The 27179-nt window shown below is 37.8% G+C and overlaps 1 protein-coding gene across 2 annotated transcripts in view; it reads right to left on the bottom strand.

Annotated features, from left to right (window-relative positions):
• The window catches only part of CHORDC1 (cysteine and histidine rich domain containing 1), a 26853-nt gene extending 24030 nt beyond the window's left edge, over window positions 1-2823 (bottom strand). Inside the window, exon 1 of one of the 2 annotated variants that reach the window (XM_008068880.2) lies at window positions 2614-2823. In XM_008068880.2, coding sequence (XP_008067071.1) covers window positions 2614-2677 — 64 coding nt within the window. In that variant the 5' untranslated portion in view covers window positions 2678-2823. The remainder of the gene's footprint in view (window positions 1-2613) is intronic. The other variant, XM_021717973.1, reaches the window with a different exon arrangement.
• Between the last annotated feature and the right edge of the window lie 24356 nt (window positions 2824-27179).

The following is a 27179-nucleotide window of genomic DNA, read 5'->3' as shown; positions in this document are numbered from 1 at the left end:
ACATAGAGGTTCAGTGAAGTTTGGTTTCTGCTATATATATATATATTATATGTATATATTATATATTATAGATATTGTATATATATAACTGTCTTTCCATTGAATAATAACAGTAGCATAGATGATGCAGCATCATGCTGATATTCTTAAACACAAACAAAAATAAAGAGAAGAATTTTCATTAAATGCTATTTCGGAAAAGTAAAAATGAAAAAGCTAAACTTTATCACAATGCATAATTACATTGCAAAAAGAGCAGAAATAAGTGTAGGCAGTTGTGAAAATCACCCTCTCATACTACATTCAACAATGAGATTTTCACTGTGTAATTTATTGGCACAGTTTTTTACCAGCTTTTTTATTCACTCAAAGTTGACTTTCTAATTACAGAATTCTCTTTACTCTGGAAGAAAGAGTACTGACAAGCTTTTATAATTTCACTATAATGGAAGTGCTAATCTCCCTGTAGATCAATAATTAATCAGCTAAACATTCATTTTTTTTTTTTTTTTTTTTTGAGTTGGAGTCTCACTCTGTCGCCCAGACTGGAGTGCAGTGGCCGCTCCCGGCCACCGCAGCCTCGACCTGCTGGGCTCCGGCGATCCTTCCGCCTCAGCCTTCCGAGTAGCCGGAATTACAGGCATGTGCTACCACGCCCGGCTGATTTTTTGATTTATTGTAGAAATGAGGTCTCGCTTGCCCAGGCGGGCCTCGAACCCGCGGACTCAGGCAATCCACACACCTCAGCCTCCCAAAGGCGCGGGATTACAGGCTGAGCCACCAAGCCCGGCCAATAATTTAGTTTCTAAACAAAATCTACAGTTTAGTTCAACAATAAGCACTATTTTCAGAAAAACTATATTACTGGCTCAGATGCATGTAGTAACTTGCTTGTATCTTCAGCCTCACTCCTTTAACTTATTTTAGTCAAAGTACAAGGTCAAACCTCTTCCATTCTGTTAAAATCGTCTCCAAACCAAGCCCATAGTTTGCTAATCTTGTCTTCTGTTTTTATTGTACCCACTCAGCCAATTTATTTGAAGTATTGATTCTCAGTCTCTAAAATAACCCTCGTTTTGTTCAAGTGAATAAACTCCCGGCAATCTTATTGGAGCTTCCCTGCTATACCAGGTACTGTTGAACCCTCCAAATGCTTGAAACTGTTTAGTTCTTTGCTTTACTGACCTTCCCTTCTCTCTTTCTAGGCACTGCTCCACACATGAACACAATGACTTCCAACAAATGACTGTATCTCCCCTGAGCTTCAGACAGTATAATTTCCTAAGAGGAAACATACTGCCCTATACAACTAAGCACCAGTCTTTCCCTCCTGTATTTGATATCGTAATAGAAAATCTGCAGATAAAAAGGCAATGTATTTTTTATATTGCTAGTAACATCAAAGGGCTTTACAAAATCCTTCATTTCTGGATTCTGTTATCCACTGAAATCTCTTAATTTTCTCCTAAGTAGCATATTTGCATCATAAAAATATCAGTGACAATAACACGAGTACTGTATGGGTTGAATTTAACTTTTCCTTAAAACTGTTATAGATGGACTTATTCTAAACAATGTCACCAATTTACCTCTATGCCAAGATAAATATTTCAAACATCTCAGAGGTGAAAAGTAGTTTTAAAAGCATCGGTTTTAGTCTCCTCCTCTAATGCTGAACCATGTTACTACCATACTGAAGTCAGCTTCTCTGTTAATAGGTCTAATATTGCAACCCTCCCAGGGCTGATGTAAAGGTTAAGAGAATACAGCTATAGATCGTCTGACATATATAAAATCTACAATAAATGCTAGTTCAATGGTAAAATGTGGTCACTTCCCACAAAATTCAAGGAATCAACTCACTTCTTAAACCTATTCACCAACGGAAATTCAAATCCACTGGTCATTCACTCATCGTTCACCCCGTGTGGTCACTTTCATTTTACGTGTTCAACTGTATCCCCAGGTGCTGTAGGACACTATCTCATCTTATCCGGAAGCTGACACAGTATTGGAACGCGGAGCCCGCAGCAGGAATGCTCAGAAACGCTGCTAGTGAGGGAGGACAACGAATGAGTCCCGGGCGAACGTATCCGAAAAAGAGACCGAAAAAGCGCAGAGACCACCATTCCCGAAGAACTCTTTAAAAAGTAGTGAACAGTCGCGTCCCGTCCGAGCAAGCGACAGACTTCTCTCCCTATACGAGAACCTAAATGCGAGGACGACCCGCCGCCCTTCAGTCTCTCCCACTCGCGAAATCACAGCCAGTGACTTGGGGCCGCGCTGCCGGCTCCGCTGACCTCGCTAACCTCAGTTTCGCCAAGAGACCGGGGTCGGGGAGAAAGTGGTCCTCCATTCCCGGGGAGTAAAAGTACCACCGGGGCGCCGAGGCCACTCGCGGGCCCAGGGAGCAGCCCTCCGCAGGGCGGGGATGGTCGGAGCCCGCCCTAGGGGCAGCCATGGGGAGGGGGCTGGCTGGACTGCGAGGCCCTGGGGGAGGCAGCCTGGGGGGGGGGGGGAAGGAAGGGCCTAGAACGCGCGCGATGCCGGCAGGCAGGAGGACCGGACGCCTCAGCAAAGGCCTCCCCGGCCGCTGCGATGCACGGCTCTCACCGTCGGAGTTGGTCTCGGGGTCGAAGCGCTGGCCGCAGCCGCGGTTGTAGCACAGCAAGGCCATATTCTCTTCCCACCGGCACCGGTAAGGCCAAGCCCCAGGAACCGCAAGGCAGAGGTTCGCGCTGCCCAGTCGCAGACACCGGTCTGACGGCCGACGCGACTGCCGGCTTCCGGAAACCGGCGCGTCCGTTTCAAGAACCTTCGCGAATGTTCCGGTCGCGCCTGCGCAGAGGACGCGGGAAGAGGCGGAAGAGCACGGTAGGGGGCGGGCAGCCGCCGGAGGTGGGTGGGACTCCAGAGGGGTCGCGGGGTCGGAGACAGAGGGGGACCCTTGTAGAGGCGGAACCTAAGGAACCAGAGGCACGGACGCGCGCTCTGCGGACCTGTCGCGGCTTCCGGCTCTGAGGACCTCCAGCTGCCGAGCGGCTCCCTGCGTCTGCTGCTCCGCGGCTGTTCCCCTCCTTTTGAGGCTGTAATTAGCGCGGGTGGTTTCAGGTTACCCCCAGCTACTAGAGCTAGGGCAGAGTCTTGCCGTAGTTCCAGGTCGGCCGCATAGAACGTAAGAACCCCGTGAGGAGGCGAACGGTGGGCTAGACTCCGTGTGTGTGTGTGTGTGTGTGTGTGTGTGTGTGTGTGTGTGTGTGTGTACGTGTGTACGTGTGTGTAATTCGCGGGAGCATTGGAGAGGCGTGTGTGTGTGTGTGTGTGTGTGTGTGTACGTGTGTACGTGTGTGTAATTCGCGGGAGCATTGGAGAGGTGTGGGCACCGGGAGCAATTTTGGTAACTCAACAGCTGCGTCCACACTACTTTGAAGATGTAAAGCACATAAAGGTCAGAACTGCGAAAAGAAAATTTGGGTTGAGTACAGTGCTAGAAATGGTCACAATTGCTCCTCGACCCTAAGTTTATATTAGCCTCCCTCAACCTGTTTATCAATACTCACTCCTCCGATCCTGGGACGTCTAACAAAATTTTATCAAGTCCGTTATAAAAGTACAGTAATGTACTAATAGTCACATACAAGCAGTACTAGCTCTAATTTGTACATTTCCGAAACTTGGGGCATGCGAAATAATAGCAAATGCTTTCTAATAACACATGCTGAGATCTTAAAATAGTAAATCTGTAGCTTGTAAAACAAGAAATCTATACAAATTTCCAGAGATACCAAAGTTATTAATGAGAGATCTCACATGCTCCCACCCTTAAATAATGGCTTTCCTGGTTTACCATATTGCTTTTCTCTTTTACTTAGAAGTATTACCTTTTATATAGTAATCCCAGCAAGTTACATGTAATGTATTCTCCTTCTTTTAACCTAACATGAATATTTTTCTATTTTGTTCCATATCATTTGTGATGGAGCACTCTGTTGTATAAATGCACTGTAATTTAACTTTTCTCCTTTAATCTCACCACCTTTATTATATATAAGCTACAGTGATCAGCTTGTTGTATATTGTTTTTCTTATTTTAAATTCCCGCCTTAGAATAAACTTTTTGGTAAGTGACAATACTGGGTTAAAGGGCATATGAGCCTTTTAAAATAATTTTAATGTTTAAAATACATATTGCCAGTTGCTTTCCAAAAAGGTGGTAGCAATATGCATGAAGGGGAGTAATGGATCATAGAAATCAATCATACACAATTAGAAACAGAGAGATGGAGAGTTACTAGCAATCCTGGATTGCTAACTAAATCTTCTAAATAGTTTTAATGTTTTTGCCAGGTTTTTTTAATCTACAGCATTTTACAATCAGAAAAGAATTGCTTATAGTAGATAATTTGGAAAGTGTAGAAATATATTTAGAACAAAATCAACAGTATTTTCACCACCTAGCAATACGTACTGAATGGCTATAACTGAATAAATTTGAATGTTCGCTGCCACCGTAAGCATCTACAGATATAGATACAAAAAAAAAAAAAAAAAGAATAGAAAGAGTATAATTGTACCATATGTTTATGTTTCTCCTTTGGTTATTTTGATAAATTGTAAAATTAAATCATTCTTATGATTCAGAAAATCAGTGGTACAGAAACAGTGTATTCCACTCCTGCGCTTCAGAGCTGGCTACCACCAACTGTTTGAGAAACTAGTATTTGCCTGTATAATATATATAGACTTTGAATCTAGTTTCCTTTCCTCCCCTCACCCTCATACATATCAAAAAATGCTTTAACTTTGTCTTATTTGTTATTAACAAAGGACTTAAATATGTTAACATAAAATAATTTTCAATTATTCTTAGTAGGAGGCGGTATATCATTCTCATTACTTTTCTGCATTTTAAAATATTTCTAAAAACAAATAATTTTTGAAAGGCACAAAAATGTATCAATCCTTAAAAATAAATTCAACCTTTTAAAAAATTTGTAGCAGTATTTTATGAATAAATTTTTAATTAATAGGGAAATAACAACTAGGATGGTTCTTTATACTGTTTTCTTCCCTTCAAAACACATTTACCATATAATATATGTATTTGTGTGTATGCATATGGTTCTATGTTTATAATTTTTGTTAACCAGACAGAATGTCACCTCCTTGAAAGATGAACTGTTTATTCACTTCTGTATCTCTATGACCTAGAGCAGCACTATTCAATAGAAATACATAATGTGAGCTACACATGTGAGGACATATATAATTTTAAATGTTCTAGTAGCCACACTAAAAAAAAAAGTAAAAAACAGGCAAAAATAACTTCTGTTATTTTATTCCAAAGTATCTAAAATAATTCAATGTAAAATCAGTGATGAAATTTTTTGCTTTATTTGTATTGAGTCCCCCAAATATGGTATGTATTTTAGTTTTATATCATTTCTCAACATGAGCTAGCCACATTTCAGCTGCTTAACAGTAACAAGTTGCTAGTAATTTCCATGTTGGGCAGAATTAGTCTGCTTGTTAGTATGTCTTCAATAAGTGTTTTTTTAAAATGATTGAATTCTAATAAGCCAATAAAGGAGGATATTATGCAGTTTATTGGAGTAAGACTGATTAAACTGAAAAGATATGTATGTTATTGAAATAGTGAAAAAAATAAGTTTACATAAGCTCCATTATCTTAACAACAATAATTATGGATATGGTAAGCATGTATCTATGTAAATGTATAAAATAATGATGGGAAAGGAAATGTACTAATCTTTGAAAACAGTGGCTCCCTATAAAGACAAGGATGGGTTTAAAGGAACAGTTAATATTTTACATTTTACTCTATATACTTAGATTCTTTAAAAATGTAGTATATATTTTTTAATATAACTAATGTTATGAAGAAGAATAAAAATCAACATTTCAATGACTTTTTAGTTCATCTACTTAATCCTTGGAAAGGTATGTTAATTTTACCCATTAAGATCGTGTTCTGAACAGTTTGTGATTTGTGTATGTTGAATTTACATTATTCATCCATAAAGGTGTATGTCTTTTTTATTTAGAGTTTGTATTTTTAATATAATGGCCATCTTTATAGCATTTCATGTTTTTTTTCCTGGAAATTTTTAATGCTTTAATTTTTGCTGTGTTTGGTTTTGCTTTTGCCTAAGAAACCTTATCCCATCCATTCATATTTAACCTGTCATTTTATTTAGTGGATTTCTATAGTAAACATTAGATAGATGGTTTCTTGTTTTTCTTTTCTCGCCTCAAATCTGAGAATCTTATTATTTTTAAGAGAAGTTTAACCTTTTTCTTTCTAATTAGTGATTGAAAGTTCAGGTCTTAAAGGGGCCTTGTAAATCACTAAATATCTGTAAGCCTCAGTTTCCTTGTCTGTAAAACACTGATAACAATAGGATGCTGTGAAGATTAATTAATACATGTAGAACATATAGTATAGTGTAAGCACTGAGTAATGAATCCACAAAAATTTAGCAATGTTCTGTTGTCTCGCTTTTGAGTATGTGTGTGTGCAGTTGTATGTCTGCTTCCTTATTTTTATTTAGTATATTGGCTAAGTAAAGTGTTTGCTGCTGTTTTATTTTCTCTGTGATTTTCAAAACATATAACTTGTTTTTAATTCACTTCAGCCAATATTAAGCAGTTAATATGTGTTGGTACTACATTAGATGCAGGATACAGCAATGACTGGAAGTGACATTTTACCTGTCATTGTGTTTAAATATCCTGAGAAAGATAGACATGTATCAAATGCCCCCAAATGTAAATTCAATCTCTAGGAATTGGCTTAAGTGCCATTAATGAAAAGTATATTATGCTAAATTAGTGGGTATTGGAATTTGCCTGATCTGGGGTTAGAATTCCTACAGGGGATAGTTTAGACAATGGTCATGAGTTGGAAGACAGTATAGCATTAAAGAAAGTACAGAGTAATTGAGATGAACTAGAGTGCAGAAGAAAGGAATGCCAGATGAGACTGGGAAAGTAGACAGATGCTAAACCACCCAGGCAGCCTGAGAGGCAGTTGTGAGGATGGTGGAAAAGGGCTTTTATCCTAGGTAGTGACAAATAATTGGAAGAATTTTACCATGAATGTGATTTTGATTCTATTGTTTGTTACCTGTAACATTTTCAAGTTCATTTCTTTAATGTATTTCTTTATCACGAAACCTCCTTGGAGGCAATAAGGGACAGGAAGGAAAATGGCAGCACTAAGCTGCCACAATTACTGGAGAGATTCCAAAGTAATTTATAAAAGTTACAAAAAGGAAGCAGAACTTCCAGAATGGCAGGGTAGAGACTTCCAAAGAGCAATGAGTTTGTCCATAAAAACAAGCACCCCCACCCAAATACCTCCAAATGAATGCTGAGGCAAAATTTGCCAAATAAACTTCCAGAAATCTGGAAATTAACTGAAGGAATGCAGTAATTAAAGAAAAGCATATACTCAACAAAAGAACTAAATGTTGGTAAGATCAACAAGCTCTGTGACATTTTGACTTTCCTATTTTCATTCTTTTCTCTATAGCTAAATGGTAGGTTTGAAATCCAGCAGCCTCCCAACAACAATAGCTATTATGTAAACCAGAATTTTAGAAACCACAAGAAGATGCAAAATGACTTTAGAGCTTCCTCCAAAATTTCTGTATTCAAACAATTGACACTATTGAGCTAATACTTCCTTAGAAAACACCATCTTCATGACTTACAATTATTTTGACCTATTCAAAGCTTTTTGATTGGGAAAAATCCTGTCTATAGGATGTTTACTGAAAACAATCAGCAGTAATTGTTTGACATGGCAGCTTCCTGAGGAGATTATACCAGTCAAGGCAAATAAGAGACTAACCAATAAAAATGTATGCAGAATATTTGATGAGTTCACACAATCTTTGAAAAACATCATATTCCAAGGAACTCTAAGAAAGCTACATGCATGGGCAGAGGTATGTGCTTGTGAAGGAATGATCTGAGAAGGCCCCCAATTTTTCACCTCTAGCTCACCTTAGGACCTGTGCAAGCAGAAGGGAAGGTGAATGAAGAAATGTAAAGTGTGAAAACATTAAGAGCATGTCATAATACACATGAAGAACCTCTCAGCAAAGAATACAAGGCTTATTTGTTCAGGGTATATAAGAAAATCTCTCCAATCATGAGCTAACTACAAAGCTAACTGAACAGAGGACGTACTGACTACAAACAACGGGAGATAAAAACTTTACAGAAATAGTTCAAGAGACTAAACAGCAATAACAGGAACAATAAACAGAGACCAAAAGAAAGCCTGGGAGGGAAGCATCTGATTTCTAAAGTTGCCACTTTATAATGTATAAAATATTCAGTTAAAAAAAGTTAAGAGGCATGCAGACAAGCAGGAAGAATGGCCCATATGCAGAAAGAAAAACGTATGCAATATAAACTGTCCCTGAAGAAGACATTAGACTCACAAAGACTTTAAATCAACTATTATAAGTATGTTCAAAGAAATAACAAAAATCATGTCTAAAAAACTAAAAAAAGACTGCTGTCTCAGCAAATATCACTAAAGAGATAGAAATTATTTTAAAAAGTAAAAGTTTTATACTTGAGAAGTACAATGACAACTAAAAATATCCACTGCAGGGGTTCAATAGCAGATTAGTCTGGTAGAAAAAGAACCAAATAATTTGAATAATGGTCAGTTGTTGTTATATAGTCTAAGGAACAGAAAAAAAATGAATAAAGAAAAATAAAGTCTCAGATACTACCAGGGGAGGGAGGAAAAGAGGGAGCATGTAGCATCCCAAAGGGTACCTGGTCCTAAACCAGGGGACGTGAAGGCCAATTGGAGGTTCAAATTTCACCTGCACAAAACTAATCCTGACTTGTATCTCACATGTCTATAATAAAAATAAATTCTCAGAAATCTGTAGAACATTTTAATACTTACAACATACACATAATAAAAGTCACTGAAGCCAGGCTCAGTGGCTCAGCCTATAATCTCACGCTTTGGGAGGCTGAGGTGAGTGGATTTCCTGAGCCTGCGGGTTCGAGACCTGTCGGTGACCAGCACTGACCAAGGGGGGGTTAGGACCGCACCAGTGAGTCAGAACAGAGAGAAGAAACCACTCGGAGGCAGCTTTTCTGGGAACAGTCTGGCCAAGACTGCAGCCACTTTTATTCAAACTTTTTCCAACTTATATGCCATTTTCTATAATCTCCAGCAGTGTGACAATTACTTGCTGGGGGCATACAAGTTCATTGATGTGTAACGCGCTTTACAAATCATGTACCATCACAAGACTTTCAAGTTCCCAGTGAACAATTACAATTCCATGGTGTATGAATCACAGGTGCACAATTTCAATACAGATTGTTCAAAATGTTTTCCACAATGTTCAATAAATAATTCATATTATACTCTATGTTCTAAACCCTGATTTAAAAACTTTCCAAGTTAACTCTAAGTTCAATCCAATTTTACTAACTTTTAATATTTTTAACGATTAATATTATCAACTTAACACTATACTATAATCTCTAAGTTTACTTAAATGACTTAATTTTATTACCTTAATTTTATACTATTTATTTTTATAATTCTTATAACCTACTACATTTCTATACTGCCCTATGATTGTATATTAATTACCTATGAACTTATCCTTAACCTAAAATTTTATCACAACTTCTATAAATTTCAAATATCTAAACTGTCTTTTATACTTTATTAATTACTTATCTTATAATACCATGTCTAAATTCTAATACAACTATTATCCTACTATAATCTATTACAAACCTTATCATTAGTACTAATAAGTATAAAAATTATGAACTTACTCTATGTTCTATAAAACTTAATTCAATGACATTTTAACCTAAAACCTAAATCTGATTGCCTATTACGTGGAAACTACCTACATCTCAAAACCTGCCATGCCACTTAAAACAATGAACTGCACAGTTGCCATGACGACAGCCGGGGGCTGAAGCAAGCTGAGAGTTTCTGCACGTACAAAAACCAAGAACGTTCTGCTTGACCAAAGGCAACATAACAAAACTATTATCATAGTTATAACGTCTAATCTTAACCCCAAGTGAAACTACATACTGGAACAAAAGCTAATCAATCAGTTTACCAGGAAATAACAGCTAAAAATCTTAAGAAGAAAAACAGTTTAGAAAGAAAAAGAGATATAAAATAATTCTGCTGTGCATTTTTCATAGGATATAATAAGATTTTATTTTAGACTGTCACTTCCTAATATTGAAAATTCTGTTGTCTTATAATACACTGGTTATTATTCATATGTACACACTTGATGTTATATCCTTGTCTCAGAGGCCACCTTCTGAATAGGCCTTCATAGGCCTCAGCTGTGTGGTTACAGATGTTGGCTCCCAACAGAGACCCACCTGGGCAACTTGACGAGACCTCATCTCTACAATAAATAAAAAAATTTAGCCGATTGAGGTAGCGCACGCCTGTAGTTCCAGCTACTTGGAAGTATGAGATGGAAGGATCGCCGGAGCCCAGCAGGTTGAGGCTGCGGTGGCCGGGAGCAGCCACTGCACTCCAGTCTGGGTGACAGAGTGAGATTCCAACTCCAAAAAAAAAAAAAGAAAAAGGCCACTGAAGAAGACAGAGAAAAAGGAGGGAGAATGAATATTTGAAGATATAGTAACTGAAAATTTCCCAAATTTGATGAAAACATTAATCTATACATCTGAAAAATTCAACAAACTCCAGGTAGGACAAACTTGAAAGATTTAACACATGCACACCTTATAATAAAACTGTCAAAAGCCAAAAGCAATGAATGAAATTTGAAAGCAGCAAGAGAAAAATAACACTCCAAAGAAAAAGGACTCTCTATAAGATAATGACATGATTTATCATCCTACACTATGGAGATCAAAAAGCAGTAGGATGACACCGTTAAAGTAATGAAAGAAAAAGATTGTCAATTAAGAATTCTGTTTTGCAAAATTATCCTTCAAAAACTAAGGAGAAAATAATATTCACATTATTAGTATGTAGTAATCTTAAGGATGGGTAAGGGATTTTTCAGCCTATCACAATAATAGCATCACCATAAGATTCTCCAATGTAGCTGAAAATAATGCCCCATCAGTTTTTTCTTGTCCAAATCTATTCTTGATTTAAACTACTTCTGGGTCATAGAAATATAAATATTTGAAGCCTTTTACAATATCTGATTTATTTATTTCCCAGATAAATAATACTTTATAAACTTTCCAGTTGAAAAATGGGGAGTTTAGGAAGTTTGTGTTCACTATATAGTGAAGTGGTTAGGAGTCTCATGAACTTTGGAATTGAAGACAGATTTGAATATCTGACAATAAGTTATTTAAACTTGATAGTTCTCATTTTTTTTTTCCTGAGTTGGAGTCTCACTCTGTCGCCCAGGCCACTGTAGCCTCGACCTGCTGGGCTCCGGTGATCCTTCTGCCTCAGCCTTCCAAGTAGCTGGAACTACAGACACGTGCTACCACGCCTGGCTAATTTTTTTTTTTTATTGTAGAGATGAGGTCTCACCAAGTTGCCCAGGTGGGTCTCGAACCCGCAGGCTCAGGCAATCCACTCACCTCAACCTCCCAAGGCACGGGATTACAGGCTGAGCCATCGAGCCCGGCTGCTAGTTCTCATTTATAAAATGTATTCAACATTGCCTACTTCTTTAGTTTTACTTGTCTACAGATGAAGGAAAATTGTGCTGCCAGGTAAAAATAATTCAGATTATTTAGATGATGACTTTTGAGAATTTTGACTGATGAGATTTAGATGAGATTTGGGGTTTTAAACTGATACTATAATAGATTCAGAATTTTGATAACCTTGAGAGAAAGTAAACAAATAGGGAACATGATTAATTGTATTTTTTTAGAGATGAGGTCTCTCTATGTTGCCCAAGCTAGTTGTGAACTCTTGAACTCCTGGTCTCAAGCAGTTATTCCACCTTGGCCTCTTAAAGTGCTGCTATTGCATGTGTGAGTCACCAGCCTGGCTCATCTTTTAAGGGATATAGTGACTCAAGCAAGAGATGTGGGGGCCCATGTGCTCTATCCTGTTTTGTCTTCAAGGCTTTCTTGGGAAGAGCTGCATGTCATGACAAAATGAAGGGCTTTGTGAAATAATGCTGTGGAGCAGAAATGAGCAAACATGGCTTCTTAGGTTTGATACTTTGTCTCACACACACAACCTATTTTCCCTAAGAGACATTTCTTAAAGGGTATGGTGGAGCTAGACCCAGAAAGGTAGAGCAAAACTCTCCCTCAGTCTCACATTGTGATTCAGTGTCCTACTAGAACAGTGGTCCTCAACTGTTTTGACATCAGGGACTGGTTCTGTGGGAGAATTTTTCCATGGACTGGGGTGGAGGAATGGCTTTGGGATGATTCAAGCACATTTCATTTATTATGTACTTTATTATTATTACATTGTAATATATAATGAAATCATTATACAAGTCACCATAATGCAAAATCAGTGGAAATGGTGAACTTGTTTTTCTGCAACTAGACAGTCCCTTCTGGGAATGATGGGAGATAAAGACCCTTGAAAATGTGTTGTTTATGTCCAGTCTACCTGTAATCTCATTTTGGTTGCCATCACTGTGGAAAACTCTGCTTCACAAAGATAGGATGTTGGAAATGGAAGCAGACTTTTGAATGCTGATCTACCATGAGGTGGAGCTCAGGCAGTAATGTGAATGATGCAGAGAGGCTGTAAATACAGATGAAGCTTTGCTTGCTCACCAGCTGCTCACTTCCTGCTGTGTGGCCTAGTTCCTAACAGGCCACAGACTGGTGTCCCTGACTTGGGTGCTGGGGACCCCTATACTGAAAGAAGGATTGTGAAAATAGACAAGAAAACTTATCCTTGAGACATTTGACAGTAAAGGAGGACTGAATCTATCTACATCCCTGATCCAGCAAAAATTCATGATTGTATTAAAATAGTCAACTCTGCTATTGTATGTTTAACATAGTGTGATACTGTAAAATTTGTATTTTGTTTTTGTCTCTGTTTCCTGGCATACAATACCTAAAAGCATTGGAATCTCCAAAGTAGTGTCTTTTTGTATGCTAATGAGTTGGCTGATGGCTGGCAGCCCTTAGATAGCTTCAGGTTGGGAGCTGGTCTCAGGAAAGATGAAAGCATGATTAGGGGGTTGGGACACTTAGCCCTAACCTCAACTTCCAGGGAATGGGAGATGGGTTGAAGGTTAATTTGATCACTGATGGCCAGTTGTGTAATCAATCATGTCTATGTAATAGAACCTCCATAAATACCACCACCCCCTCCCCCAAAAAAAGGATTCAAAGAGCTTCCAGATTGCTGAAGACCTGGAGCTTCCTGGAAGTTGACACACCTAGGAAGGGCATGGAAGATTTGTGCCCCTTCCCCAATACCTTGTTGTATCCATCACTTCATCTGTTTCTTTTGTTGTAATAAACTGGTTAAAGTAATGGTTTCCCTGAGTTCTGTGAGCCATACTAGTAAATCAATCCAACCGGAAGAGTGGATCATGGTGATGGTGATGGGTTGGATAGGATTACCTCAATGGAAAAGGGACAGTGTTTCCCAGTTAGGTCCAGAGCTGCTGCTGTGACTGAGTTGTTGGGAAGTTGCAAGTCTCCCCATGAGATGCATCCTTGACCCATACCCAGGACCAAGCTCTTGACTCCACTGGGGGAAATAATTCAAGGACGAATCACAGAGAAAGTATTCACACTTGAGAGGGTAGAATGTGGGATAAGGGATAACTCCAAGAGGGAGATAAAACTCAGGGTAGGGAGTACTAGCTTTTATCTCATTTTTTTGGTGTCAGTTTTATGTTAGTTTCAAGTCACAGTTAGTGTCACTTTCATACTAGTTGTAAATCATAGCAAATTTTTAACCTCTTAACCTCCAGCTCAGTAATTCTCCATTCCCCCCATGCCTAAGCTAGCTCGCCTGCCTCACTGAGCACCCTTGAAGCAGGTAGGTCATAAGTTCCAGGGACCGAGTTTTTGTCTGGTGTCTGAACAGGGGCCAGTCTCGTGGACTGAGCCCTCAATCTCTAGAATCTGATGCTAGCTATATCCAGGTACTGTCAGAATTGAACTGGAGGACACTCAGACATGTCTGCTGTAGAACCAATTGCTTGCTTGATGGTGGGAAGAAACCCCCATATTTGCCACAGTAGCCTTATTTTTTGATTGTTGAGATGTGAGAGTAAAGGAAAAGCAGTTTGTGATTTTTCCACATTCACAGTTTTCAGTAAAAGGGTGGAAGTCAGAAAACGATAGAATGACATCTTTAAAGTGATCAAAAGGGGAAAAGTGCTTCAAAAATGAAGGTTAGAGAGATTTGGGGAATATAACATTAGCGGCAGGATAGATCTGAGATCTTTCCAAATCATTGCATGGAAACTGGGTAGTTAGGTAGCAAAACCAAAAGACTATGAACGACATTTACAAAAACAAAATGAAAACGTGAGGAATGACATACCCTTATGAACCCCAAAATACAAGGGGTGTTAAACCCAAATTTCAGAATCTGAGAGACCAACAAAAAGCCAGCTCTGATGCAAACACACAAGGGTCTTTATTCAGGCTCGAGTCTGGGCTCACGCCTGAAGCAGCAGCTTCAGGGACGAGAGCCCCAATCCAGCATGGCAAGCAGTTTTTATATATCATTACAGAGGGAGGGGAAAGAACTTTAAACTTGTTTTTACATGATAGGGTAATTTCTCCTAATGGGTACGGGGGCACTTGGGTTTGGTCTGGTCCGCTCAGCTACCTGTGATTGACGGGGGAGCTGCTAAATGAGCGGAGTGGAATGTCAGCAGGCAGGCTAAGCAAAGGAATGTCCGGGAGGGGTTTATTACTTGACATTCACATACTGCTAGCAGCAGTTGTGGAAGCAATCGGTTATTTTATGAGACAAACAAAAATTAAACTTATCAAAATTCTAAGTACAAACACTGCAAACAAATACAGTGAACGTGGGGTAGGAATTCATATAGTAATAGTTCTCTTAGAGTGTTTTTTTTTTTTTTTTTAAATCTCTTGGGTCTCTCAGGGGAAGGAGACAAACCATTAAGACACTCAAGGCTTGTGTGTTTTCAGCATTTATACAGAAGAAAGCTGAGGGAAGCAGCAGAGCACTCATAAAACCGAGAATAGGAGAACCCCAAGTCAGCAACATGTGCTCACTGGAACATACAGTGGGCTACTGTAAAAACAACTGGTAGATTTAGTTAATTCTATAGTGACTGAGGGCAAGGGATCCATGGTAAGGCCACAGGCAGTTCAAGCTGTTCATTCTTTTCTTTTTTTTCCTTCTCTTTCTTTAAAAAAAATTTTTTTTTTTTTTTTTTGGTGAATTGAGGTCTGTGTCACCCAAGCTTGAGTGCAGTGGCATGATTACAGCTCACTGCAGTCTCAGTCTCCTGGGCTCAAGCAATTCTGCCTTAGCCTTCCAAGTGCCTGGGACAACAGGTGTGTGCTGCCACACCTGGATAATTTTGTAATTCTTTTGTAGAGACAAGGTCTTGCTAAGTTGCCTTGACTGGTTTTGAACTCCTGGGCCCAAGCAATCCTCCTGCTTCTGCCTCTCAAAGTGTTGGGATTACAGGTGTGAGTCACTGCACCCAGCCTTGTTTATTCCTTATTAACTTTCAAATGGATGTTTCCAGGGTAGGACTTATACCTGAGGAGAAAGGGCTTGAAGTGGTATCAAAATTGAATGACAACATGACAGAGCAGAAGGAAGAAGATGGTCCAGATAAAAGTGTTGAGAGAAAAGAGCTGAAAGATCTCAGCAAACAAAATGTTCAACAATAATAATAATAAAGAAAAGCCCAGAAAAACAATGGAAGAAGAAATACTAAGTTACAAAAGGTATCTAAATAAAAATCACTTCTCATAGTCCAGGAAAACTAATTTTACATGAAAATTAGAATATTTCAAGGTCGAATCCCGTATGAAGCTACTATGAGAGAAAATGTGATTAGCAAGCAGAATGATATTCCTGCAGAATAACTGGGAAGACATAAGAAATGGATAAAACTTTAATACAGGGTCTCAAAATGGGCTGAAGAACTTCAAGAAAATGATTCAAGACACAAAAGAACAACACAAATTAGAATCAGAATAATAGAAGTTAGGTGACAAGACTCAGGAATTAGAAATAACATTTAAAAAACATTTAAACATTTACTATTGAGGAAGGACTCAATAGTAAATAAGCACAGCTAATAACTCCTTAAAGAGATGATGAAAATGAAAAAAATGTAAAAAATCCAAGAGGTGAAAAAAAAGATTCAAATAATTTATAAGAAAGTGATCAATATTAAAGATAGGCACAAAGCTTTGATGAAGAACACCCAAACAAGAGAATTAGAAAAAAAAAGTTTAAAACTATAATTCCAGAAAAGTTTTCTGAATATGGTGTGTGTGTGGGGGGGGGGGGGGGGCTCAGATTTCAAACAACAAATTGAAAGATCTGATTATCTGCCTATGAGCAGTCTTTTCTAACAACCAATGCTAAGATGTAGTTTAGTAAATGTTGTTCAACTCATTTATATTGACATCGATACAGTTCACTGATGATATTTAGATTTTTTTCAGTTTTACATGTGTGTGTATGTGTATGTGTACATGTGCATGTGTTTATTAAGTTCTGTGTCATTTATTCACCACCACTGTCAGACTCCTGAATGGTTGCATTACCACAAGAATCTCTCATGTTTTCTTTTATAATCACACTACCTACCCAACTACCCATTTCTAACCCCTGGCAACTACTAATCTGTTCTCTAGTTCCAAAATTTTAATGTTATATAATTGGAAACATATATGTGTGGAATCATATAGTAGTTAATCTTGTGGGACTGACTTTTTTCCTTCAGCATGATTCCATGGAGAGGAATCCAACTTGTGTGTCCATGTCTTTTTATTTAAGGTTATATTCCATAGGTTGTACTTACCACAGTTTGTTTGACTATTCATCTGTTGAAATATGTCTGGGCTGATTTCAAATATGTCTGGGCTGTTTTGGCTATTACAATTAAAGCTGCTGAGAATATTCATGTACAGATTTTTGTGGAACGTAAGTTTTCATTTCATTGAATAAATGGCCAGAAGTGCACTTGCTGGATCATAAGGTAAGCTAATATTTAGTTAAGAAAGTGTTATACTCTTTTCCAGAGTACTGTGACTATTTTATATTCCCAGCAGTAATACATTAGTAGTTTAGTTCCTCTAGATCCTTGTTAACATTTTGTATTGTCACTGATTTTTTTAAACAATTTTAGCTATTCTGATAGGCATGCAGTAATGATAAATTTTGAATTAGATGTTAGTCCTTAATCATTACTCTTCTTTATCAATTTTTTTTCTTATCAATTCTAGGTCCATTGAATTTTCATATTAATTTTAGAATCTTCTTGTCCTTGTCTGCAAAAAAAGCCTGCTGAGACTTTAATTAGCATTGTGTTGAATCTTGGATCAATTTAAGAATTGGCATGACAACATTAGACTTCTCACCTGTAACTTGGTAGGCCTCTCCATTTGTTTAATTATTAATACTCTTAGCAACATTTTGAAGCTTTCAGTTTACATGTCTTTCATATATTTTGTAAGCTTTATTTCTGAGTAGTCAAAATTTTTGGATGTGATTATAAATTGAGTGTGTGTGTGTGTGTGTGTGTGTGTGTGTGTGTGTATCTCTATCGCTACATTTGTCGCTATATAAATTTTTTCCCCCGGAGACAAGGTCTTGCTATGTTGCCTGGGTTGGATTTGAACTCAAATTCCTGGGCTTGAGTGATCCTCTCACCTCAGCCTCCCAAGTAACTGAGACTAGAGGAAATTTCAGTTTTCTTTTCTTCTGCAATGTCTCATTCATCATTAGTCTTTTGCAATACCCCCCAATCTCAAACATTGTAATCTTCCTCTCTAGAATATTTTTTTAAAAAATATCTTGTATGATCTACTTTGTGTTTATCTTTGTTTTAACTTCTTGAATGTGTGGTATATAGTGATAATAACTTTTAATGTCCTTACATACTAGTTTTATCATCTGTGCCATTTCTGGTTTAATTTCAGTTATTTGGTTTTCCTCCTCGTTATTGGATACATTTTCTGTTTCTTTTTTAAAATTTATTTATTGATATTTTTCTTTTTTTTTTTTTTTTTTGAGTTGGAGACTCACTCGGTCGCCGATATTTTTCTTAAATAAAATCAATGAAGATATGCTATCAAAAACTTCAGATCCACAATAGGGTAAAAAGAGAACATTTAGAAACTCCCATGCACTCCCCTCATCTAGTTCTATTCCATAGAATTAACAATTGCTCATATTTTCTTGTTTATCTTCCAAGATCTTCACTTATAGGTGAGCATGGTGTCATAGAGAATGTTTCCCAACATGGTCCATCTATTTAACATATATCAAAATGTGCTAAATCTGGAAAACAATTTTCATCGAAGGACATGGAGATCTTCCTAAGACTCATGAAAAATTTTGGAGAGTTATGGAAGTTATGAAAGTGGAAAAGGTGTAAGAACATTAGAAAAACTATCATATCGGGCCAGGTATGACAGCGTGCACCTGTAATCCCAGCTACTCAGGAGGCTGAGGTGGGAGAATCCCCAGAGCTCAGGAGTTTTGTTTGTTTGTTTGTTTGATTTGGAGTCTTACTCTGTCACCCAGGCTAGAGTACAGTGGCATGCTCATGGCCACCACAGCCTCAACCTGTTGGACTTAGGCGATCCTTCCATCTCAGTCTTCCAAGTAGCTGGAGCCACAGGTGCAGTGGCACACTAATTTTTTTATTTATTGTAGAGACTGGGTCTCCCCAAGTTGCTCAGGCCAGTCTCGAACCCCTGGATTCAGGCAATCCTCTTACCTCTGCAACCCAAAATCCTGGGATTATAGGCTTGAGCTACTGTGCCCGGCGAGACCCCATCTCTTTAAAAATAAAACAATCGCAGTAGAATTTTAGCAGAGAACATTCAGAGTCATATAAACACTACATATGAAACCCAAATGGATAGAGCAATGTTTCTCAAATTATAATTGAAAAACATAATATCTGAAGCTGAGAAATGAGAGCACATGGTCAGGCTTAGACATTCAGGAACTGTTACTTGTTGATGAAATCATATGATTTCTTAGCTATTGGGCCTCCTTGTTTATGGTTTAGAGTAATGATTGCTGGGAAATGCAGCCTCATGGGCCCAGTCTTTCAACCTCCACTTGGCCGCATAATAATGAACCTTAGGCCTAGCACCTTTCCTTACTGAGAGATAAAGAGGCCAGAATATCTTTGCCAGAGTATTCCCTTGTGTGGGAATGTCTTTCCCTATGGCAAGCTCAACGCATGCTCCTTTGTTCTGCTGGAGGATGTTACCTGGCCAATCTCACTGCTATATTTGTCTCCGTGGGAGGGTTAAGGTGTACACATTTTCATGCTTCTCTACATGCCTGGTAAATTTTTCCTTCCCGATACTGTGAATTTTACTTGGTAGGTGTTGAATATTTGTTCTGGTTTTCAGTTAGATAACATGAAAATGGCTTTATTTATTTGAGTCAGGGTCCCGCTCTGGTTGTCAGTTAGATTACTTGAAGATGGTTTTATTTATTATGTATGTGTATATGTACGTCCGTATTTATTTGAGTCAGAGTCTCACCTCTGTCACATAGACTAGAATACAGTGGCACGAACGTGACTCACCACAACCTCAAACTTTTGGGTTCAAGTGATCCTCCCACCTCAGTCTCCCAAATAACTGAGGCTACAGGTGCATGCCACCACACCACACTAATTTTTTAAATTTTTGGTAGAGATTAGGTTCACTCTATTACCCAGTCTGGTCTCAAACTCTTGGCCTCCCAAAATGCTGGGATTAACAGGTGTGGGCCACTGCACCTGACTGATCACAGATTTATTATTTCTGCATCCCTTTTAAGCTTTCTTGGGGAAAAGGAAAACCAGTGCACCATTTATTTATCTGTGGATATTTTGCCTCCTACTGGAACAAAAAACCTGAGTACTCTATGTGAGGTTTTAACTCTCATGATGGCAACTAAAATATTGCCATACTGTGTGAGCTCTAGGGTTGTTTTCTCTAATCCTTTCAGAGGGTACTTTTCCCATCTTTGGGTAGTTTCCTCAAATTTATGTGCTGACCAATAATCATCTGATCCTCAGTTGAGACTCTGCAGATCTTTGGAATTCTCTCTGTGTACAGCTCTACTTTTCAGTACTCTTCTCTGCAAGCTCTATCTTCTTTGGCCTCTTTGGAATTCCAGCTCTATCTCTTTAACTTAGGAAGTCCACTGGACCACTGGGCCTACATTCATCTCTGTGTTGTAAACTGGAGACTTTCTACAGGCTGTAAGCTAGGGCCATTGTAATGTTCATCCCATTTGTGTATCGTCCTTCAGGGATAACTGTCACTTACTGTTCAATGTTCAATGAATGAGAACTGTTATTCCATATATTTCGTTCAGTTCTTCCTACATCTTGGTTAGCGATCTCGAATGCTTTTTCAAACCACTGGTGGTACCAGTTGTCTCAGGTGAGACTTCGTGGAAGCAGACATTAAGACATGGTTTTGTATATAGAATATTTACAGGAATTAATAATACCTGTGGAAGGAAGGCTATGGAAACAGGATTTGGTGGAAGGAGAAGTCAAACTGTGATGAAGGCCCACCACTGTATTGCCAATCTCAGGGGAAACTCTGGAATATATCAACATTGTCTTGTGGTGAACTGACAATGTTGGTCTTTATATATACATCACAGTCCTTCTCTGCTTGTGAGACAGCCTGGTAATGTATACTGTTATGCAAGGTGGCTATTTTCAGCTGAAGCTAATTGTAACCTGACCCAACTGACAATGAAGGCTGTATGATGCTCTGTAATGATTTTTGAAGAGAAAGATCTCAGTGGCATATCTCCATTTCCACCCCACTGGTTACATGGAAATGCAATTTATGGTAAGAATGGCACAACAGTAGTAAAGAAAGATGAACCATTTAAAAAGTTTTGCTGGGCTAATTAACCAACTAGAAAAACGAAAGAACCAATGCCTATACTTCATACCACATACCTAAAGATGGTTCCTATTGTGTTAGTAATATGAAAATAATACAAAAAACTAACTTGTGGAAGATAATATATTAGAACCTCTCATTAGAGAATGATTTTTGAAACTGGGTAAGGAAAGCAAAAATCATTAAGTAATATATAAAGTATTATACACAATTAAGAACTTCCTTTTCATTGAGGGTGTGATTCAGTAAAAAACCAAACTACAAAGTGATCAAAATGATTTTAACCAATAGACATTTATATTAAAGAACATTTACATATCGATAATATAGAGACAAACCAGTTTGGAAAAAAGAAGTTTTAATCACCATCAAGCATATGATCAGATGCTTGTTTCATTATTAATCAGCTGGAAAATAAAAGTACTTTAAGATACCACCACATACTTAGTTTTGGCTAAAGTTCTAAATACTTTAAGTATTTTCAAAGAAATGGAACTACTGGTGGACATGTGAATTGATATTATACAAATACTTTGGCAAATGGTGACACTTTCCCTTAAGGGTAAAGATGAGCATACTCTATGAGCCAGCAATTTTATTCATTGCATTTATAGTAATGCATGCACAAAGACACCCAAGAACTATGTACAAAAAGGTCCAGAGTAGCATTATTTTAAAAAGTCAACAAATGGAAACAATTCAAGTGTTAGTTATCTATAAAAAGTATTCATAAACTGTGGTATATCTATACAATGTAATACCATACAAAAATGGGAATGAATGAATTATAGATACATAGAAAAACAATTGAATTTCACAAGCATAATGTTGAGTAAGCAACCCAATGTAAACAATGTGTGCAGTGTAATTACATTTAATAAAATTCGGAAAGAAACTTAACGAAACCATTTTGTTTAAGAATGCATACTAGCATGATAAAGCCATAAGAAAAAATTAAAAGGGTGTTTCCATTAAAGTGGGAACCAAGAGGAGGCCCAAACTTTACCTATACGATGACCACTTATGTACCTAACCCTGAATCGCACCCTGCATCTTTAAAAAAAAAAAAAAGTCAGGATAATGGTTACTTTTAGGGAGGTAAGAGGTTGTGATAACAAAGGATAATGATTCTGAGATACTGGCATGTTTCATTTATTTACTTCATGGGTGCTCATTTTATAATCATAAAGCAGTACATTTATGTATACTTCATGTATTTTTTTCCCATATTATTCTCATAGGAATGGGAGGCCTGGACTTCAAGTATCTTAAATTTCCAGTGGTAATGCATCTCTTAAATATTATACCAGAAATTTTCATGCAAAAGTTTAGATTAAATAATCAAATTAGTTGGCCAGTTGTTGTGCACTGAATTATGAGACAACTAACTTGAAGCTCTATAAATTATTTACAGTGAAGGGTCTTTGGAAACTGGACAGAAATAGGTAAACAACCAGTTTCTGTACCATCATCCTCTCCTGTCTCTTAAGTCAGTGACTTGCCTAGTCATCAATGAGCGGTCATGATCACTTGTGAATCTGGAGTCCCATGTGGAATTACATACAGCAGGAAGTTCCAACATCAGGGCAAAAGTGACTTTTAAAATCATATCGAAGACATGCATTTATTGCCATTTTCCTCCTCAGATTCTACTAAAATTGTAGGAAAAAAAAATGTGTATGAACCCACAAAGACAAAGAGATTTGAAAAGGGTAATGCAAAATAGAACTCTAATTATCAGAAATCAGCCAAGTTTTGTTTGTCTTTATTTTTTAGGAACATTTGCATTTTTGTTCTAATGGTTTTGTCTACTAAATATTTATATAATACCCATTTCTTTTCTTAATTTGGTTTCTAATTTAGTTTGTCAGCTTTAATTGACTGACTTTTAGTAGCTTTCCACAAGACAATCAATGAAATTGCACTTTTTTCCTTTTTTCTATTCTCTCATTAAAAAAAAAAATTTGCCAGGGAATGTAGAATTTATATACTAGACTTCTACTCTTAAATCAAGGTTTATTATGCATATGATATTTAAATGTATTTATTATAGAAATTATGTTACTATTTAAATGTACATATGTTGATCTGACTTTATATTCATTTATAATAAATATGAAGTTGTGGGTAAACTCCTGACTCTGCCTCAAGTGGACAGTACCTAAAAACCATCTCCATGAAGCTTCCTATAAGGACTGAGCCCAGGTATGTGCCGCAATAGTTAATGCAACAGCATATGCCGGGACTCAGTTTTCTTACTTTCTCTTCCCAGTTTCCCACTCCTCTTCTTTGAGATATTTTTTCTGAAATTATCTGCTTACAAACCTTTGTTTTCAGCATCTCAATATTGTATGGAATAAATGCTCTACTAATAAAGCCAAGACAACTTTACAGACAGATTGTAACTATTGTTTATTAGAAAGAATGACTTTTGTGCAATAATGACTGGCATTTCAAAAAAAGTATATTTTATTTATTTTTTAAAATGCTAGCTTTTCTAAACCATTTAAATTTTCACTAAACTTTAGGTCTTTAGATATAAGTGCTGAATGATTTGTTTTATTCACACTTGAATAAATTAACCCAAATTTTGAATTGTATTACTGACTCCTTAGGTATTTGTAGTATACCTTTTTGTAATCCTATCGATATAGAAAGTTACTAAGATTTACAGTTTCTATGAAATTTTACATGCATGATTTGAATTTGGGGATATTCCAGAACACATTTTCTTAAAAAAAAAAAAAGACCTGTTGTAGAGATAGTTTATTCTATGTCTTTCTTCCTTCCAAACTGGGAAGTTATGCAGTTTGTTATTGCGGGAAACAAGCATGTTTTTAAAGAACATCAGGACATACAAATCTACTTTATTTATCTGACTAAAATGTAATTCAATGAAGCTTTCCTTTAGCCTATAGAATTTGAAGCAAAGTAGAACAAAAATAAATTTCAATAAAGAAATTAGTTTAGAAATATTTATATTACAATTAACAAAACAATATTAGACTCGAGAAAGATACAGATAAGCAGTTCATGTAGATTGAAAAGTAAGCTATCAAGAAAGCAGTAGAAAAAGTAATTTTTGATTTTTAAAGGCTACATTGAAATTTCTGTTGAAATAATAACTCAACTATGGGTAATTATAGACAGTAAGTCTTACAAAGCTTGCTGTAAAAATATAAATATTGTTTGTGTCCACCAGATGGCAACAAAGATCTTAGAATCATTTCAACAACCTCAATCATCCTGAATGTGTATCCATTTTTTTTTTTTTTTTTTTTTGAGTTGGAGTCTCACTGGGTCGCCCAGGCTGCAGTACAGTGGCACGCTCACAGCCACCCCAGCGTCCACCTGCTGGGCTCAGGCTATCCTTCCACCGCAGCCTTCTAGGTAGCTGCAACTAGCTCACACCAGGATAATTTTGTGATTTATTGTAGAGATGAGTCTCACCAAGTTGCCCAGGCTGGTCTCAAACCTGTGGGCTCAGGTAATCGTCTCACCTCAGCCTCCCAAAGTGCTGGGATTATAGGCTTGAGCCACCACTCCCGGCCCCAAATGTGAATCTTTAAAAGTCAATATACAAGGAATCAAGATGTTTTTTTTTTTAATTTTTTTTTTTTCAGAGGTACAACTTCATCAGAAAGGTTCCGTCATTGGTTACTAGAGTTTCTGTGACTTCTTATACCTGCCTTCTGTCTTCTAAACTCTCCACTTTTATTTTTTATATACATACTAATTAATCTTTTTTCTTTTTTGAGTTGTCATCTCACTCTGTCTCCCAGACTGGAGTTGCAGTGGCCGCTCCCGGCCACCGCGGCCTTGACCTGCTGAGCTCCAGCGATCCTTCCACCTCAGCCTCCCAAGAAGCTGCAACTACAGGCGCGTGCTACCACACCCCTCTAATTTTTTGATTTATTGTAGAGATGAGGGCTTGCCAAGTTGCCCAGGCGGGTCTCGAACCCACAGGCTCAGGCAATCCTCTCACCTCAGCCTCCCAAAGCACTGGGATTACAAGCTGAGCCACCGTGCCCGGTTTTATACTAATTAATCTTTTTTTTTTTTTTTTTTGAGTTGGAGTCTCGCTCTGTCGCCCAGACTGGAGTGCAGTGGCCACTCCCGGCCACCGCAGCCTCGACCTGCTGGGCTCCAGTGATCCTTCTGCCTCAGTCTTCCAAGTAGCCGGAATTACAGGCATGTGCTACCACGTCTGGCTGATTTTTTTATTTATTGTAGAGATGAGGTCTCGCTGCCCAGCCGGGTCTCGAACCCGCGGGCTCAGGCAGTCCACTCACCTCAGCCTCCCAAAGGCGCGGGATTACAGGCTGAGCCACTAAGCCCGGCTACTAATTAATCTTAAATTAGATAGCTGAACATATTACTCCTAACAAAGCAAAGCAAAGCAAAGCAAAACAAAACTTTGATAATTCCCTAAACCATAAGGAACAAAGAATAATCTTCTTAACTTTTTCATTCAACCAATTATCCGTAACTTTGTTCTGCTTGCAAGGCACTGTGTAAAATAGGCACTAGAAATAGAAATTTTAATAAATAATCAACGGAGTTTTCCACTTGGAATTTTATAAACATGTAGAGATCCACCTGCAACAAAGCAATTACCTAGAGAAAAGTGTGGCTTGGGGACTGTGGAAGCACATGAGAAGCATAGAGGTGAAGGGAATTTGACTATGGGCCTCTTGGTCTGGAACTCAGGGAAAAGACCTGGACTTGAGAGAGCAGTTTAGAAATCATCAACATATGACTATAATTATAGAGCATATGAGCATAGTTGAATAATTATTGATTCTTCAATTTAAAAAGTTTATATGATAGTTGCAAAATAGTCAGAAATGGTAGAAAATATTAAAGTGAAATTCATCCAGTTTGTCTCCACTGCCTACTAACCCTTTGGTATATGATTTCTCAGACTTACACATAAACACAGTTTATGTGTGCATACTCTTAAGTATCTATGTATATCTCTGTATGCATAACAGATCATAAAGAGCTTTTTTTTTTTAAGTTGGAGTCTCAATGTTGCCCAGACTGGAGTGCAGTGGCACGCTCCCGGCCACCGCAGCCTCGATCTGCTGGGCTCCAGCGATCCTTCCGCCTCAGCCTTCCAAGTAGCTTGAACTATAGGCGGGCGCTACCATGCCCGGCTAATTTTTTGATTTATTGTAGAGATGAGGTCTTGCCAAGTTGCCCAGGTGGGTCTTGAACCCGCGGGCTCAGGCAACCCACTCACCTCAGTCTCCCAAAGCCTGGGATTACAGGCTGAGCCACGGAGCCCGGCTCATAAAGAGCTTTAACATGCATCTTGTTTTTGTAACTTTTATTCATTTAATTGTGATTCAGGAAGGGGGAGGTGAAGGAGATAGCAAATCAGACTGAAAAAGAATGATAGGAAGCTGGATAAGAACCAGGAGGAAAATGCTATGTGTGACACACACTGAAAGATTTTTAGGAGTGGCATAATTTAGTGTCAAATGCTGCAATTTTTAACTGAGACAAGACCTACATGTGACCTCTCCAGAACAACTTCAGGGGCATGGCAGAGTGGGAACCTGATTGCTGTGAGAGTTCCCTTTTTCCAACAATCATAACAACTTTTATCTTTTGTCTTTTAGTAATAGTTATCCTAATAGGTGTGAGGTGATATCTCATGGTGATTTTAATTTGCATTTTCTTGATGATAAGAGATGTTGAGCACTTTTTTATATGCCTGTTGGTCATAGGAATTTCTTTTGTGACATGTCTGCTTAGGTGCTTTGCCTAATTTTAAATCCAGTTCTTGTATTTTTGGGGACTGAGTTGTTTTTTTTTTTTTATTACATAGTTTGAATATTAACCCCTTATTAGATATACAATTTATAGATGTTTTTTTCCCATTCCATAGGATGCCTTTTCATTTTGTTGATTTCTTCTTTTGTTGTGCAGAACTTTTTAGTTTGATGTAATACCAATTATCTATTTTTTGCCTATGATTTTGTGTCATACCCAAAAGAATATTGCCAAGACCACTGTCAAAAAGCTTTCTCCCTGTACTTTTTTCTAAGAGTTTTACAGTTTTGAGTTTAAATCTCTATTGC

This window comes from Carlito syrichta, unplaced genomic scaffold (genome assembly GCF_000164805.1).
Source record: "Carlito syrichta isolate Samal-C Ts95f unplaced genomic scaffold, Tarsius_syrichta-2.0.1 Scaffold311628, whole genome shotgun sequence".
NCBI classification, from domain to species: Eukaryota; Metazoa; Chordata; class Mammalia; order Primates; family Tarsiidae; genus Carlito; species Carlito syrichta.
This window is presented reverse-complemented; position numbering and strand designations above follow the sequence as displayed.